The sequence below is a fragment of the Colletotrichum spaethianum genome (genome assembly GCF_022836535.1).
Source record: "Colletotrichum spaethianum MAFF 239500 DNA, contig06, whole genome shotgun sequence".
NCBI lineage: Eukaryota > Fungi > Ascomycota > Sordariomycetes > Glomerellales > Glomerellaceae > Colletotrichum > Colletotrichum spaethianum.
In genome coordinates this window covers 1,064,237-1,082,434 of record NW_026054776.1, presented here as the reverse complement: position 1 = coordinate 1,082,434, position 18,198 = coordinate 1,064,237, and the positions used below count along the sequence as shown (strand labels likewise).

At 55.1% G+C, this 18,198-nt stretch overlaps 2 protein-coding genes across 2 annotated transcripts; both read left to right on the top strand.

Moving 5' to 3' along the window:
* Positions 1–25: 25 nt before the first annotated feature.
* Positions 26–1,147, top strand: ColSpa_03304 (transcription initiation factor IIA subunit 2; the record flags this gene model as incomplete). The annotated part of the gene is given in 3 exon segments (XM_049269516.1): positions 26–815; positions 1,079–1,107; positions 1,124–1,147. 3 exon segments carry the CDS (start codon positions 26–28, stop codon positions 1,145–1,147), a joined length of 843 nt encoding a protein of 280 aa, XP_049125473.1.
* Positions 1,148–16,580: 15,433 nt separating this feature from the next.
* On the top strand, positions 16,581–17,730 carry ColSpa_03303 (secondary metabolism regulator LAE1; the record flags this gene model as incomplete). Its single annotated transcript, XM_049269515.1, has 4 exons — positions 16,581–16,594; positions 16,672–16,968; positions 17,042–17,113; positions 17,169–17,730. The coding sequence occupies 4 exons, from the start codon at positions 16,581–16,583 to the stop codon at positions 17,728–17,730; spliced, it is 945 nt and encodes a 314-aa protein (XP_049125472.1).
* Between the last annotated feature and the right edge of the window lie 468 nt (positions 17,731–18,198).

The following is an 18,198-nucleotide window of genomic DNA, read 5'->3' as shown; positions in this document are numbered from 1 at the left end:
GTGAGAACTATCAACGATTTTCACCATGTCGAACAACGCCGTCGGTGCGGTCTACGAGCAGATCATCGCCGAGGTCATCAACTCCTCGCGCGTCGATTTCGAGGAGGGTGGAGTTGATGAGAGTGTCCTCGATGAACTTAAGAAGGGATGGCAGGAAAAGCTCTCCCAGCTCGAGGTAGCCAGCTTCCCTTGGGATCCCCCGAAGGATGCGCCCGCTCCGGCTGCGCCGCCTCCGACTACTACTGCCCCACCGCCCGCCGCTTCATACTCTCAGGCTCAATTGAGCCCTCAGATTCCAGGACCCGGGCTACCTCTGCCTGGTGCCCCTCCTGCCGATCAGGCTAGAAATGCGCCAGTCAAGGAAGAGCCCTACATCAAGCCAGAGCCTGGCATGCAGAACGTGCCTATGCCTCCGGCGCAACAGGAGGGCGCTGGAATTGCGGCCTACCGTGCAGCTCAACATGTTCGGGGTCAATTCGGCGAGAAAGGCGCCGGCTCCATCAACGCCATTCAAGCCTCGGCAACCAACAGACCTGCCGGCCAACCAGCCCTTCCCCAGATGCCTGGCCAGCCTGCGCAACAACAGCAGCAGTACCGACCTGGCGCACCTCAACAAGGTCAACAGCAACGACCCCCTAGCAATGGTCAGCCAGGCATGAACCCTTCGCAAACCGACGGAGCTGGTGACGACTTCGACTTTGAAGGTGTATTACTCCAGCGCGATGCCAAGGGCAACGAACGCGAGCTCGGACGCATTGACATTGATCGCATGATCCATGCGCAGATTGCTGCGAACGCCAAGAGCATGGAGGGTGGTGGATTGATGCTGCCACTCAAGGAGGCTACGAGACACAGGTCCGCCGCCACCGCGCGCTCCAAGGGCAAGGAGCACGGCATTGCTTCCTATGACGGCTATGACGACGATGAAGTTGATGAAGATGCAATCAACTCTGATCTTGACGACCCTGACGAAGACAAGGACGAGGATGAAGTTGACGACGAAGGTTTGGGCCACATCATGCTCTGCATGTACGACAAGGTCCAGCGCGTCAAGAACAAGTGGAAGTGCATTTTGAAGGATGGCGTCCTTACCGTCAACGGCAAGGAGTATGTCTTCCACAAGGCCACTGGCGAGTACGAGTGGTAAAGCACTCTGCACTGCCCATTTGCCGAACTCAAGTCCTCAAATGACATGGGATAATACTGCATCTTCCACTCAATGGGCACACCGACGCCGAGCTCGGTGTTTTGGGAGACTACCACCTTATAGACTGGCAAAAGTTGAGAAGTTGCTCACTTGGAGCCTCATCACTATGGTTTTGGAACGGCTGCTTTCCCTTCCATTGACGCAATTTCTTTGTTTGGCCGCAAGAAACGAAGTTGGATCACGCGACCAGGTCTTTCTATCTCTTGGCCAGGACGTGACTTCATATCTATATCACTCGCAGCACTTTGCTTTCTGCCTCGACGCCCAAAGGAGACTTACCTTCATGCAAGATTCAAAAGGCTACTTAGGCCTACAGAAATCAGAAGCAAGGATCAGGAAGAGGTAATACGTCAAAAAGTAGTCGGAGGGGGTTTTTTTTTTCTTTTGCCAGGAAGGGGGTAAAAGGATGGTTCATTGAAGCCCTTCAGGTCAACTCAGGTGAAGGGGATACGATTTTGCAGAGAGGAAAGGAACGGATGGATCAGAACAAAGTTTTCTTCGTGCGTATCAGGGAGGCTGTGGATGGAATGCTGACCTCCATTTTCATTTCACGACACATCAAACCCCAAAAGTGTACAACAGCAGGATATGGGGGGTATTTTGCTCTTAGAATAGAACCTGCTGCCACAACATTCCCCTGCCTGCCTCCTCATCCTTGCGACGACGTGACCTGTCCGTGAGACTGTGACATTTCCGTGAGACCATGTTCCCTTTGTGGGACTGGCTTCCTTCCAGAGAGACTGGCTAGCCTTTGATTGCTCAATCTGCCCCGGGCCCTTCTCAGTTTATGGGAACCGCCCCCTGGTGTGAGACTTTGTTCACGTCAACTCTGGAGTCGACGAGACAAAGCTGCCCATGGCTCGCCTATTTCGATGTCTCTGTTTCAAACTCTAACATGCCCCTTGGGCCCCCTTCCTTCTATCCCTACGATCCGTGAACTGCCGCCCACCGGGCCGATGGTCGATTCCCGGTTTCTGCGGAGCTTGCGGAGATGCTCGATTCAGCCAGAGTCTCAGAGAGAGGGAGAAATGGACCATGGGGAACACTTCCTCCCGAAACCTCGCCTATCACCGCTTTTCCTGTTTCCTCCCCTCTCGATTTCCTCCTCGCCCCCCCTCCCCCTTCATCCCGTCGACCGACATTTCAAAGCAACCCAGAAATGTACACCCCCGTCTCCAAGAGACCTAGTCTGGCTGGCCGCCTTCGTCTTTGCTGTTTGAACCCCTGCGCCGGCTCTTGCTTATGCCGAGGCGAGACGGGCAGCCAGGAGCAGACTGGTGCAGAAGAAAATAAGACATGGGATCGAGACGGCCGCTCGTCAAACCTGACATTGTAGCTGTGAATTCCGTCGACTATCCTGTCCTTTTGCTCTCCGCCTTTCGTCCTCAGGGTTCTCTCAAGTATCCGCCTGTGGCGTCCGGCGCCGTCTTCCCGAAGGCTTGTGAGATTGGATCAGGAATGCATTCCTCTGCCCATGGCTCCATCAGGAAGTTAGTCAAACAACTCGCGTTGACGGTGCATCTCTTGTCCGGCTTATACGAGACGGCCAGAGCCTTCGTCCACCGGATGCCGTCTCTAAGGATCAAATCTTGGTTGATCAGGGGATCAGCATATCATCAGGACAGTCATAGACGACATCCAATCCCCTAAGCTGGCCCGGACTCTGGGATTCACAGAATACACCTTTCGTTCCGAATCCGACTCCATGCCGTCTCCTTTGGTAGTTTGTGGGACAATTGCAACTGACCGTTCGTGTGTGTTTGCTCGTTCTGGGAGACTCGCGTGGGGTATCCCGCAGACAGGTAGACTCAACGATACATGCTGCCAGTAAGGATGGGAAAGACTGCATCAAGCACGTCTGACTGTGCTAGACGCGGAGACATAAACATGTCTCCGTTGTAGGGCTTTGCAAGTGAACTGTGTTCCCTCAGTGGCGGATAGCCATTCATCAAAGAACCTAGCGGAGGACGGCACTGTTATCTTTTCGAGACAGACAGGGATACTTGGTTTACCACCTACTTCTCACTACTGCCATCGTATTTGCGATGATGCTTTGTGTCGCCCTTGTCGCTATGTTTCTCCAGTGTCTGGGATCATTGCCTACATGCTCGCCATATAGATCCGTTGGGGATGACGTGCTGGACGTCTAAGTTTTCAAGAATGAAGACATCCTGTCAAGCGTCAATCTCCGACCAAGTGCCGGCGAAGACACGTCCATCTCGACACGGGCTGGTCTCGCAGACCGGTAGTTCGCCTCTCGGTCCGGCCCTACCAGAATGGATTGCGTCTCGCTTTGTCTGACGGCGGAGACAGATCCCATCTCGCCCTCTTGCAAAGTTGTCAAACCCTTGAGCTGTTCTGCTTGGAGTTTGCCGTTTTCCTCAACTTGGCGCCCCGTCGGAGACTTCACGACTTTGGTTCGTCGTTCCTTCGAACCTCGCTCACCCGGCTGGACCAAGGAAACCAATGCTGCTCCCCACGGGCAGCCAAATTGTGGTGGGCAGACAATTTGCCATTCGAATGCCCCCGTTCCTGCGGGATTCCGATTGGCAAAGCCCGAGAGACGCGCCAACGTCTTCAGCGTACGACCTCATCATGTACGTTGCGCCAGAAAGGGATAAGACAGCCGCCGCATCTATCTCGGCCTCATTCCGAGATGGTGGGTACCGACCAAGTACCGACGTTGCATCCTACATTACTGGTTACACAAGAGAGCAGAATGCTAGAGCTGCGACTTTGTAGTGTTGATGTGCAAGAAGCAAAGACTGTATAACGGGGGGACCCAATGAATGGCTGAGCTCCTCGGTTATGAGCACCGAGGAATCACCGGAGGGCCATACATACGACGGCGAGCTCCTCTCCAGACTGGTCCACGGGGCCGAGGGGGTTCCAGCACATTGATGGGAACCATCGACAAGAACCACTCGAGGGCGTCCACTTTAACCCCAGCCCTGCCGCGTGCGTTAGGCATTCGCGTACTCGCAATGCTGGTTGTCCGTCTTTCATGACAACCCACAGCGGGTATTCGCGCAGAAACGCCAACAATGTAGCCTTCTCCAGGGCCGCCTTTCCGCCAGCAGGGTTTCATTTAAATTGCATGTCCGTTTGGGGAGCACCTCATCATCGAACGCTCATCGAAGATGCCTATAGTGGGCTTGGTTCCTGGGGATCTGATTGTCGTCTCTCTCGTGGCGGTCCAATGGCCTTTTTTTTTTTTTTTACTTCCTTTCCCTTCTGGCCTCCAAGACCCCAACCACCCTGCTCAATAACAAAAACGTGCGGCATGCATCGATCGATTGGCACCCTGGAACCGACCCCAGTGGACAATGACGGTGGCCGTTTCGTTGAGCGCGCCTTGCGCACGAGTCTCGTACATTTGCACTGGTACGGCCCGCTAACGGGGCCTCGATGCGTGCAGCCCAGAATAACAAGACAGGGTATATGCCCGTACAATCAGACAATGTTTCCACTGGCCATGGCGTGGGCGAGACGCCTGGGATTCTTGTGACAAGTCCGTCCCGTCGCTTGTTTGTCACCTTGTTGATGTGGAAATCCGGTATTTTGACGGCGCTTAGCATCACTCAGAACTTGTTGCCTGGACATGCAACTTCGGAGCGGCAAGATGACAGCGAGACGCCCATCAAGTGGCACCACCAAGACCCACTATTGGCCAGTTTTCGAGCTATGGCCGAAAATATGATCGCGAAGGTAGAGAGACACGGTCTGCGTGTTTTGCGAACCCTGGAGCTTCATGTAATACTCGTCCTTTTGTAACTTGCCAATCCTTTCGATGATTCCGGCCGCGCCAAGATGCCTGACGGAAGCAGACTAGATGTTGCAAAATACAGCTTTTGATTCGCACTGTCGTGGAATGTTGATTGCACCTCATTATCAGCACCGCGCTATTCCCGGTATTGTGTAGCTAGTCGGAGATATATCGAGTCTGCTCCTAGGCAGCGTTGCTTACCAGCTGTGATGAACCATGACCGTCAGAATATCGACATGAGAGCCAGGAACATCCGTCTAAAACATGAAAAAGTGATAGAACTCTCGGGGCATAACTTGATCGGTCATTTGGTCCTAGCCTTTAAGATGACAGCTGGACCTGCTGACCGGCGGCAATATTGGTGGTACAGATAAAGACACTGGGATTGTCAAGACTGTCGGAGATGGCCTGCATGTCGTTCATGCTGAGGGGTGGCAGCAGTCTGACTGAGCCGGCCTATTGGACATGAGATGCTGTCGTGCTCACTTGTCATCCGCAAGGAGCAGGCGATGCTGACCCGAGAACTCGGAACTGTTATTGCAGGATTGCGTCCAGGATTCTTCTCCCTGTTGGTCAGCTTCATTCGGAGATTTTGCTGTTGTGTGCTCCTCATGTCGGTCGTAGGTTACTTGAAATGGAAGAGTCTAATTGGCGTAATGAACTGTGGGCTTGGAGACTGGCATTTTATTTCACCCCGTGGTCGTGTAGTATATTGCCTGACTGTGCCGCAATACCATGATTGCAGGCTGCTAATTTTTCGTCGACGTGACCATTGATCATCAAGCCGCATATTAGAACCATATCCGGGGCTATTGTGTCGCTGACATGTGGTAGGCTATGCACCGTATATAGTGCCAGCTAGGCAAGGATCCGGGGTGTCAGGGTGAGGCAATGAGCTCGGGGTAGTTCTCCAAGAGGAATTCAATGGTAGTCCCATGATTGCGCCAGCGCCTGCAGCCCAGTACATTCCGTGCTGTAGCCATTGTGATCGGCGAGCTAGATCCAACGGCGGCATATAAGTGGCATTGCTCGACTGTATTAGCCCGCCATAGCCGCTGCGGAAGCCTTGACCGCTGCTGTGACAGCAGGGGCCGAACGAGAGCATGTTGGCCCTGATGTAACGTCGCTGAAGCTGTCCAGGATGCTCCGGTAGGCACCAACCTGGTGGATAAAGTAGCGCCTTCGTTTCCAAAAACAAACCGGATTGATGAGAAAATCCACTTTTGCTTCCAGAACGCTTCGCACGGGTCACGGATGAGACCTCCTCGACCGGGGACAACGCAAAACCCGGAACAAAGCGCTGTCGGAGCCTCGAGATGAGCTAGTATCCGACACGGTAGTGTAGATTCAAAAGCCGTTCAGAATCTCAAAATGACGCCTAATAACTGGTTTGGTAAGTGCTGACATTTTGCTAGAGTTGCGCATCAAGGCTGCACCATGCTGGCGCGTTTAACGGGTTCTGTGAATCGGACTGCCCCATCCAAAGGCTGTGGTGCATCCAGGCTAGTTGATCTGCTCAGTGGGGCCACCAAGCTGCTAATGCCTGCCGTAAAAGGTTGGAAGGCGTCTGGTTTGTAGTCATCAGAGTGATGAACGAGTGACCACCCACAGGTACGGATAGATTGGAAATTTGCCAATGAGCAAGCCCTTGCCGGTGACAGGGGTATTGCACACCCTTCAACACTGAAATGCTGCGCGTCAACATCGATGCCTGCCTGGTCTGTCAGACAATGTAACCGATTCCAGTCACTAAGCAGTAGCGTGGGTATGTGGTTGCTTCGAATGAGCATCCTTGACTGAGCGAAGCCCCTTTTGCGACGTGGACTCACGCGATGGCAGCTTCGACCCATTGGCACCGTAATAGACCATTTCTGTTTGTATGTCACGGTGCAAAGCTCCGAGATTGCAGGCATCTGTACACCTAGGCTCCGTCACGTCTCCTCTCGTCACAAGTGCTTCGTAGGTTCCTCGACGTTGAATCAGAGTGCGGGGGAAACCAAGACGACTTGAATCAGCATCGACCGCCAGCGTCCGGGCGCACATCGCTCTCCAGATGATCCGGTGTTAGCCAGTGCAAAAGTCCCTCTTTGCACCGATCATGTTCGATTAAGGTTTGGCGCCGTCGGTGCCGTCCAATGTCTCGACACTAGTCCGTAGTCGCGACCTGCCGACCAGCAGGCGAAGGATGCCTCCTTCGTTCCATTGCTCAGGTGTCGATTTCTGCCTTGTCGCGTCCCGATTGTTGCAAGATGGTGTAGGAGACCGCTTCGTGTTCTGGTTCAGTGTAAGGATTCGTTGTCCCGGCAAATTGGGACAAGGCAAGATAGGAGACGACTGGAATCCCCGATGTGTCGTCCGCGGAGCTTCGGGTTCGTTCAAAGGCTGCACTAGGAGGCCCACATCGTTCTGCTCATCTTTCCGCCCAGGTTGCGACTCAGGCGACTGGCCAGTGGCTGAGGCCGGGGTGAGTAGCGGCCAAATGCAGAACCAGAGTGTCGGGTCTCTAGTGTCAGGGGTCAAGGGTTGAGCACCGTCACCACCGCTGCCAGCTCATCTAACCCCGACGTCAGCCTCAGACAACACTACGGACCCTGGGTCGTTTTTGTATGCAGCGCCGAACAGAAGCGGAAAAGCCGTGAAACTATGGCCTGCAACGGCCAATCATCCGGCTGGGACCCAGACACAACCCATCCACCGTCTCGGGCCTTCGATGCCATGCTGGAAAGAATCTCGAATCCAATCTCCATCATCGAGTCCTCGTGACAACGAGGACTTTTTGGCTTGGTTACGTACAAGATGGCATGAAGTCTCCCCTCGACGTTCTTCCGAGGCTGGCGGTATGTATAACAAAGAATACGGTGGAACTAGAGACAAGGGCGAAAAGACAACGATGGCCACGCTAGGCATAGCCGCTCAGTCGACTCCGTTCCGTGGAATTAATACCGCCGCGCCGATCGGTGCCAGCTTGCTGGGACCATGACTTCGGATGATTATTACCCCTCGTAACTAGATGTCGGCTCCTGATATTCGACGTGGGCCGCAGAGGTTGTCTCTAGGGCTCATCGCGTTCGACTCCATACGGTCAGATAAGCATGACCCAGAGTCAATCTGAGTCCTTGCCAATGATTTCTGAGATCTGTGTTTCAAGGGGGGGGGGGGGGGGGGGGGAGGTACATGTGCTAAGGATGGATCGAGACTCAAATGCCGTCCGAGCCTGTTGACGAGGCCCCATGCTGCAGAAGTGAGCTGGCTGCATGACGCGGTGCGACCAGATTCTTGGGAACAGGCCTTGTAATCATTGGGCTTAGGATATCCCTCCCCCGGGCAGCCACTCTCGGAGATCCGAGGGCTTGCGACGAGCTGCGGTAGCACGGTGTGTGCCACGTGAGTGTCAAATGCCCGCGAAGGAGCACCATGCTGGGCGCAGCGCCTCGAGGACCTCGTGGGTCCAGTGGTGATGTACTACGTAGTCAGTAGTTACGGGACCGGGACTCCGGGTTCGAATCACAATACATGCATACTTGAGATATAGCCTCTGGAACCCAGCTGATTTGTGTTATTCCGAATTTTGGCGGCCGTGCGTCTCGAGAAAAACAGTATTGCGAGCTGGCCGCCCTACTCGGGACCGGTTCGATTCTCGACTTGAACAAACCTCGAGGCCATTGCCTATCATGATGCACGGCCAAAGCAGTCAGACTCCTCGCAGGATCCGTGAGAATTCCAGGAAACTCGACTTGCAAGTCGTGGGGAGGGAGGGGTGGGGAATCCGAGAAGCTGGGTGTTCCGACGTCATCCCTGCAGAAAAGGAAATACTCCTACGACAGGGTACAAAGTAGGGTAGTACGAGCTAGTGTGGTGGACTGGACCGGATTGGTATCCGTAATGCGTAAGAGTACCCCATCCGACAAGCCGCCATCGCCGCGTTGCAAACGCTAGCCCAACCAGGCCGGCTGTGATTTGGTATTGCGGCAGACGGGCACTAGCCAGCGTCCCTAGTGACTGCGGATTGAATCTGTCTAATTGGTAATTGTCAAGGGACGATGAAGGCTCTTGAAAGACGATTGTGATGATTCCTCGCCTGCAGTGTGGTGAGGGAGCTGGAGTGTCTAGGTCGGGGAGGTTGCGCGGGGGCGGTGAGCGTCAAGTCTTGTTCAGGTCGACGCGTGATGGTATCTGTAGGTACCTGTTACCTTACGGTCTACTGCGCTAAGGACATACGGCAATATGGACCGTCTCTTGATCGTCGTCGTCTCGCCCGTAAGCTTGCTTTTGCTAGCGGAGAACTCGCGGAGGCTTCCGTGAGAAGAGACAGAGCACAAGGACCCATGAAGATTGGCCAGTGATGTGCGTGTGCTGGACTGACGGAGCTGAGGTGGGATCGAGTGGAATGCTGAGTCGGTGAGCTCAGTCGGTACCGCTCGTTGGAGTTGACGGGATGTGGTCTGTTTGTTTCGCTGTCAACGTTGCATTCGATTGGGCAGGACCACCACGCGGCCAACATTGCACCATCCATCTCATGTAAAGATGAAGTTTGTGATGTGCGCGGGGATGACGGCCGAGGCATGCCAGGTGCAGTGCATCGTAGAGCGGGTGGTATGTAGTGTCGTGAATGTGGTGTGGCATGCATGCAGCGTTGGCGTTGACGGTTCGAAAACACTAGAGGCGACCCCGGGCTGGCGGTCTGAACGGTCTGTATGGACTGCTTCTCGTGCCTCCATGTCTCAGGGTTGTCCAAAAGCTGGCAGGGCATTGAGCACCAAGGACAGGGAGCGAGGCGAACCGCGCCATATGTGCTAGCTGGGCGGCGTAGCCATTTGCTGATGCGATGAAGAGACCTAGGAGCAGGAATAGGTGAACTTGGGGCTTGTCATGTTGTGTGTGTGCTTGAGAGGTGCATCCGTCGACGGGGCGGGTCTTGGACTGAAGCATCTGGATGATGGCAAGAGGGCTTTCCCAACCGTGGGTTACGGTTGTCGACTGGGCCTGCCCCTCGTTGGGTCCCGGCTTACCTAAAGAGCGCTACGTACCCAACGAACCTACCAAACTCTGGCGCATACGCCGCCTGGAGCCGAACACACACAATACATAGTACAACATTGGGAAGGAACTGTGAATGTCTCTGATTCGGTTTCTGAGAAGGCATGGGACATGGGCAAGGATGACTGGGAACTGGACGAGGACCAGCGCCGCGTGATTTTGCCGCTTCTTTTTCTTCTTCGACCGTTGCAATTTCAAGAGATGCCACGGAGAGCAACAAGCCGCCACCGTCACTGGAAGGCCCACATATGAATCCCGAGGAGCAACGAACTGCCTCTATCCCCCAGTCAGAGACAGGTAGGTTGTCGCTGCTTTTTCTTCTTGTTTTCTTTTTCTTTCGACAGTACCGGGCAGGCAAGAATGACATCAGCCGGCACAGGAGCAGGAGAAGCAGCGGCGTGTGGGCCGGTCCCTGAGAAGCCGCGCCCTACCCGAGGATGGAATATCTCGAGTGAGATGACAAATTGCAAGCCGACCGAACAGGGCCGAAGGCTTACGGGTTTCCCAGCGTCCGCTTACAATACATAGACTACAAGCCCAAAATGCCATGCTCGTTGCTGGCCCGCTTGGGCTGTCCTGGGTTGTCCTAGGTTGTGCTTCCTTGACCTCCACTTGACCCATGCCGCGACGCTCAACTTCTCAAAGTGTCAGTCCAGCTTGTCTCACCGAATCAGGGTAGAGCGGAGGAGCGCACGATTGGAATGGGGCCGCGGGAAGGGATACAAGGGACTGGTGTGGTCGAAAAAGAGCATCCCCCTCTTGGTCAAAGATGGCTTGCAGGGGACGCTCAGGATATGCCCGGGGTGAGGCGGGACCAGGGCCTTTCTGCTCGCCAGATCCAGGTCTCCTGGTTGTTTCTACACCTTGAACCCCCCCAGCCACGATACCTGGGCCCTGGCAAGGGAGACCCAAGACCGACCGGGGCGGACACTACGGAAGCATCCAGATGCGCCAGAGTTTGGTTCACTTGATTGAGCCCAGAAACTCTGTCGGACGCCACTGGAAGGGCGGCACCGTGGGACATTATCTGCAGGCAGTTCTTGTTGGTACCATGTATCACTTCTTGTCGACAATTGTGACTGCGCTCCAACCGCCGCGGCGGAATCTTTGAACAAGGGCTGGGGCGGCCAGGCAGTGCCTGCACTACCTGTGCATGTACACTACGCACAGAGAACCGGGGTTGCAGCGTACATCGTACACAGCGAGACGGCTCGAGTTTTGGTATCCATACGTGAAGCTGCTAAATGGCCAGGCTCAGAGGTGTTTGGCATATGGCATCTACTATGTAGGCGGCTCATATCATGCGTGCCGGTCATAACCCGCGCTAGCCATGACTGCCCTGTTCATACCTTGGCTCCAAGTGCATGTACGTAGTGTGCTGCACACAGCGCGCATCCATAGGGTCGAGGTAAAGGAACGAACATGAAGGTGGGAATCTGAAATGGGCGGGCGGGTACTCTCCCCTGACTCTCCACCAAATCTACCCTACTGGTAGTCGTGCTTACAGTAGCGCCGTGGCCACATAGTGGGAGAGGACGGACCCTGGACACGCAAAGAGATGACTGAACCAAAGTGAGGAACATGGAGCTGGTGGTGGGTTAATTACTGTACTCCCTTTGCAGAGGCCAACATGAATACACAGACACCGGCACACACACGCGCGCGCACATTTTATTCTCTCTCTCTCTCTCTCTGTCTCTCTCTCTCTCTCTCTCTCTCTCTCTCTCTCTCTCTCTCTCTCCCACCTCCTTTCCCGCTCTATGCATTGTTGGACATGTCGTCCGACAAGCAATGGCAGTGTAGACGGCGAGCCTTATTGGGTTCGATAAGTAGTACATGGCTATAGTTGTCTTTGGGATGATGCAGAGTCCTCAACACCGCAGTTTCCGTGTAGCGGTGCGGTTGAAGACGACACAACGGCTCCTTCAGTGGCGCTGGATGCCGTACGCTAGAGCAATTCAGGCAAGGCAAATCATCCCAAACCCCAAGTCCAAGCTGTTTGCTCACGCCAAGATGGTTCTTGTACGTACCGTAGCCAGCTGGAAGGTACGTATCCCATCCGTAGTCTTAGCGTTGGACTAGGGTTGCCTGTCATCGAGCTAAGGGTAGGGCAGCAATTAGACGCGATGTACCAGGAAGGGAAAGAATGCGAAGGAACGTCAAGGTGGGATGGGTGCGGAGGAGGAGGAGGAGGAGGCATGAAAGGCGTAGGACCGAGAGGGGGCCGGAGGGAAATGAGAGGAAAGAAAAAGGGGACGAGGACGTGGCACAGAGAGTGAGAAAGAGAGAGAAAGCAACGGACTCGAACGAACCCGGATCTACATACCTAACTAAGCTGACGAAACCCGAATTCGACAGCAGGTACTCTGTACAGATACAGAGTACCCCGTACGCGAAGCGTCGCCCGTCATCCAGCGCAGTCGAGTCAATCTTTGGTTGCTAAAATAAAACCACTGAGCCCCGGGAGACGGGTTCCAGTTCTCTTTTGCATGTTCGTCATATCCTGCCCGCCCACCCCCCCCCTTCTTCCCGCCTCCTTTCATTGGAGCTTCCCGTCTTTGGGGTGCCTTGCCCTGCCTTCCATACCTACACGCCATCCCTTTCCGTCCTCACCTCACCTTAGCTTAGTCCACGTACTTGGTCTAGGTGCTTTAGGCGCATACGAACACCCACGCTATTTCTGACGCTGCGGGTGCGATGGATGCGCGCTCCTGTCCGTCCTGCATCTCACCTCACCTCACCTCACCTCACATCACACCTCAGTTCAATCCCATGAATGATGCCAATCGACTTTTCCCACCTCGACGGTCTCCCGGTCAATATCACGAGGCAATCGTCCACCACCCCGTGCCGATATTGATGTCTGGTGCACAGCGCAGCATATGCGCGCCCGACGTTGCCTCGTTGGCCGTCCCTCGCGTCTCCGTCTTGCCTTTGCTCGATAACTCTCACCAGCCATCCATGCTGTCATGCTCGGGGACTCAGTTCAGGTTTTAAGATTGCAGTCAAGGTAAGAGACCAGGTCCTTATCCGCATTTCCCGTCGCCTTGATCCAAGTGTCATGATCCGGGATGGCTGGGGTCGGAGAAGCCTAGGGTCACCAAGGCGAAAAGTGACACGACGAAATGGAGACTACACTACGTAGAGTGAATGGTGGGGGAGAACGGGGACAGGACGACTCAACGGGGGACTCACAATACACGCGCACACATGCATTTGTGATTTAGCCGACCATCAAATACGGCAAGGCTCTGGAAGCCCACCAGGAATGGATGAATCTTGGAGATTTGATTACATGGCGCCGTTTCCCACGCTCACGTTACAGGCCGTCATCTCCAAGCCCCATCCAGCATCGGCACGCCCTCGAGTCTCCAGGGGGGGAGGGGCCCATCTTTGCCCCGAATCTCACAGCACCGATGGAAATGGCAACCGTAGCGCAAGGGACAGGGGGACAGGCGGAAGCAGACTGGAGGATGAAGCATGGAGCGAGGAGGAAGAAACCCACTAACTCTACTTAACAGCGGAGAGTCCCCTCGAACCACGGGACGCCGAGGCCAGCTGCCAGAGCGTATTCACTTCAGACGACGAGCGCCACTTGAACAAGATCCGTCGACTTTGGACGAGAGTCAACCTTCTGCCGTGCTGTACTCGGCGCCTCGGCCATCTCGCTGCATTTCGTTGCGCCTGTTAGACCAACGACATAACCTTTTGTTTGTACGTTTGATCTTTGTCTTTGACGCCGACGCCGTTTCTCCACCCGACGGGGACTAGGCCCAACTCGACTCGATTCGACCCGACTCGACTCGACTCGACTCTTACACCCACGACCTATGCTCGGCTGTTCCCCAAGGCCTGCAGATACTTGGGTGACCTTGCATACGGATACTACGATTACTCCTCACACCACCCTCTCTGTCTGTCGCGTGTACACTACGCCGGCCCGACGGATACTCTCTCTTTCAACACATCTCGAAGCCAAAGCACCGTAGCACCCACAGCACCACGGCCACAACCACTACCACCACCACCACCACCGCTAGCCGCTCCCCCCACCACCAGCACTACCACTACCGCCGTGGGCAGCCGTATGCAGTAGACGGACGGATACTCACTGGGCCCGTTCGCCTGCATCTGCATCGGTTGGTTTTGGGTCTTGCCTGGGGCTTTTACTGGCTTTGTCTCCAGGGTTCCCTCCCCCTTTCGACGTCGCAAAAGACTTCTCTCTTTCTGCTCTCTCCCACTCACACACCACACTCGTACACACACACACACACTCGCACAGAGATATCCCACACAATCATTTACCTTGGCCTCTGCCCCTCGAGCCAGGTACCAAGGTCAGGAGGTCCTGTCCTTGTCATTGCAGCGGCCCTGCCCTTTGCGCCGCCTTGGTGCCCTGTTGGATGATATTTTCCCCTTACATTTACTCCATACGTCCCATCCCATCAGATCGCTGCTCCTCCCGCTCCCGCCCGTCGCCGAAACGAACCCGACCCAACCTGCCCAACGGAGACTTCAACCTCGTCAATCACATCACCTTGCAGCACCCAGCGCCAGCGGCCACTTGGAACCTCGACCTTGGACGCGGCCTCGACCCGAACCTTGACCATCATCCCGGCCGGCTCTCGTCCTGCCGCCTTTTTGTCTTTTGTTTTCCCGCCTCAATCCGGCTAGCCAACCCAAACTCTCACCTTGTCGCATAGCCTCCCTCACTCTGGCTTTTTATTCCCGAGTCCTGTCTTCGTTGTCGGTCCTGAGCCCCATCTACACCAACGCCAAGATATCGAAACAAACCCATTCCTCTGAAACTTCAACCCCAACCCATCCAGCCCGACCCGACCAACGGCTTCTCGCCTCTTGTGACGCCGCCCGCCGTTTTGCAACCTATCACTTCTGGCCAACCTGCACACGACGAGAAAAGACGCCGATTACCGCAGCACCGGTCCTCCTCTGTACGACCTCTCCAACTCGTTGTGTGACGCCAAGTCGACTCTCTCTCTCTCCCTCTCTCCCGGGGCCACCTAACCGAGCAACGACGAAGCAGTCCGCCCACTCTGATCATGTACGTCAATTGCACCTCCTTTTCTTTTGTCGCCTGGCATCGTTGGCTCTCACTTCACCTTGTCTCGCCCACACTTCTCTACATGTTTCTCTCTGTCTCTCCCTGGGTTCCGTCTCTACCGCATCTACCCTGTTCTTGCTCGTCTTGTCCTGTTTCCTCATGTCTTGTTCTGCCGTACTCGATGCACGATCCGTCTCCTTCCTGTTCTTGCTCTACCTGGCATCTGGTGCAGCGTTACGAACGGCCGAGACATGCAAGGCCCAAGCAGAGGTGATGTGGGAAAGATGAGCCTGCCCCTCAGCAGACACACACTCACACGCACCCATATGCGCACGCATGCGTTCTGCGCAATTCTTCTGTTGTTCCAGCTCCAAGCTCGATTGCGACCGCCTGCATGCAGGTACATGTACTGGTACGCTGTCAAGGCCCATCACCTGGCCCTCTTCTCTGCCCTAAGTTAATGCACCTCGACCCATGTCATTCTCACCCTCATGCCGCCCTGGAAGGCAGAATGCGTCCTGCAGCTCTCTCCCACTCTGGTCACATCGTCGTTCGCCGGCTTGTTGGCTGGGCCGTGAGTTGTCGTGTCGTGCCGGCAACCTTGTCCTGCGATGAAGCGGTGCCCTGGACGGACGAAAGCAGAAGGATGCGTTCAAGTTTGTGTATGCGCGCGTGTCGGCCGGTGCAAGTGCAAGTGCAGAGGGTGTCTTGTGTGTGTCGATGTGGCGCTCTTGTTGGTTGCCGTTGCTGCGTGAGCTGGTGGTGTCTCTGTGTGAGTGAGAGGGCGGTGTCAGTGTACCAGTCCTCGGAATACAAGAAGCTGTCAAGTTACCCAGATCCCTCGACGCAGGAACAGGACTTTGGTTTCGTCACAGCCTCCTCCGCCCCCCCTTTCCCACTGATATCCGTTACATCTCGCCGTGGCTTATTCCCTCGTTTCCGGCACTCTCGCGAAGAAGGGCCCTCACGCGGGTCGCTTTCTCCATAAAAGACAGTCGTACCGGCGGTCACATTTCCCTGGATGCCATCAGCGAGTGCTTCTATCGACTTGCAGCCGCCTGCACTGCGACCATCTCGTTTCGTTTCCCGGCCCAGACTTAGTGCTGTACACACACGTTAAATTGCCCCTTTTCAATCCCACTTCTTCAGGTCAATTCCCTTTCACGTTTTCACAGCCACCACCAGCATCACATCATACACTGAGCTAGCGATCCCTCGTAGCAAATGTTCCGTCATTGCTGACTCGCCAAAGTTTTACCGAACACAGCCACGCCGTGCTGAAAGGCTACCACGGAGGCGAGGCGGTTTTACGAGCTCACGACTTCAGCCCCTTGGCTCCTGACTGCTCGTCCTGACGGTCCCCATCCGCGGCCTGCCCATTGATGTCACCGCTTCAACATTGACTGTGGAACCCTCTCTTCGACATTGTCCCTCTCTTGTCTTGATCGGCGAACTCAACCATAGCCTACAGATCTCACCATCTACACATCTACTTATATATGGTAGCAATGTCTCAAAACGGGTATGCCGTTATCATCGTTACTACGACGAAGCTACAGTTGTATTTGCAGAGGCAAATCGCTAACGTGCCATCTCTAGTGGGACTCCCGATACCCCATCGGATTACTCTGACCACGGCCGCGTCTATGGAGGGTTTCGACGAGGAAGATACTTGCTTCCGATCGATGAGGCAAGTCGCTCTCGAGTCCATGCCATGGACAAGACAAAGGTCCTCCGACTAACAGTTCTTCAGGCCGAGCAAGACAGACTGGACATTTTCCACAAGCTCATCTTTCTGGCAAGAAAAAGCAGATTACATGACGCGCCGCTGCCCGACAGGGCTCAGGTCCTCGACCTCGGGACGGGCACTGGCATATGGGCGATCGACGTCGGCGAGTAAGAAAGCCTGTCCCGCTCCTCCTGCGCGAGGTTTACAGCACCTTTTGACTTGCTAACACGCTCGTCACAGCTCACTTTATAAGGGCGAGGACAACCAGGGCCGCGTATTAGGGCTCGACCTCGCCTACATCCAGCCCAAGGTGTACGTTATCGTGCGTTTCCCGCGGGCTTGGCAACATCGGCTCACTTTTCTATAGGATCCCCACGTGTGTTTCGTTCGTGCGCGCCGATGTCGAGGCGCCGTGGCCGGCACCAGAGCAGACCTTTGACATGATCCACATCCAGATGCTGCTCGGCTCCATACGAGACTGGTCAGACGTCTACCGGAAATCCTTCAGGCACATAAGGCCTGGCGGCTATATTGAGCAGGTGGAGATCGAATGGATGTTCCGCAGCGACGACAACACCTTGCCACCGGACTCGCCTCTCGTTCTATGGGGTAACACGTTGCGACGTGCGATGCAGACGTACAGGCAACCCATAGACATTTTCGACACCAGAGCCGAGCTTCACGCTGCGGGTTTTACCAACATCACCGAGAACGTAGTCAAGCTACCCATCAACCCGTGGAGCGCCGACCCCTTTGAGCAGGAGATTGGCCGGTGGTTCAATCTTGGCCTCACGCATGGCTTCGAGGCCCTGACACTCGCACCCTTCGTCCAAATAGAAGGCTGGCCGAAGCACCAGGTGGACAGGCTGGTGGAAGACCTCAAGAGGGACATTTGTCGGCTCCACGTCCATGCTTACTGCAGAATGTGAGTTTCCTCATGCGGCTTGCCGCCGAGGTGGCTGCAAGCTCTCTTTTCTGGGCCCAATGTGCTGACCGTCGAGCCTAGGTTTATCTGGACGGCTAAGAAACCTGGCCAATGATTCGAAACAGGGCAGCCCAAACTGCCGAGGGGTCCCCATTACACAAAGATGGGATTTTGACGGCGCTGGTGATTCTCATGCCGTTACCCTCCTGTTGCAAGCCGGTACGGACCCGGAATGGGACGAGGCGAGTCTGCGAAGTCGGATATCTCGCGAAGAGACGCCTATCAATTGGACCACTATAGCGATTTTGTTTCCTGTGTTTACACCATCCACCTTTCCATCACGTCGGGTTTTACTGCCAACTGCCTAATTACTTCGGTTACCGCGCTGCTAGCGAGCCAACCCACGATACCCCCCTCCCCCCCTCCATGCGACGCCTCTTCGCCCAACGTCATCAGTTCCATCCTGCATCCC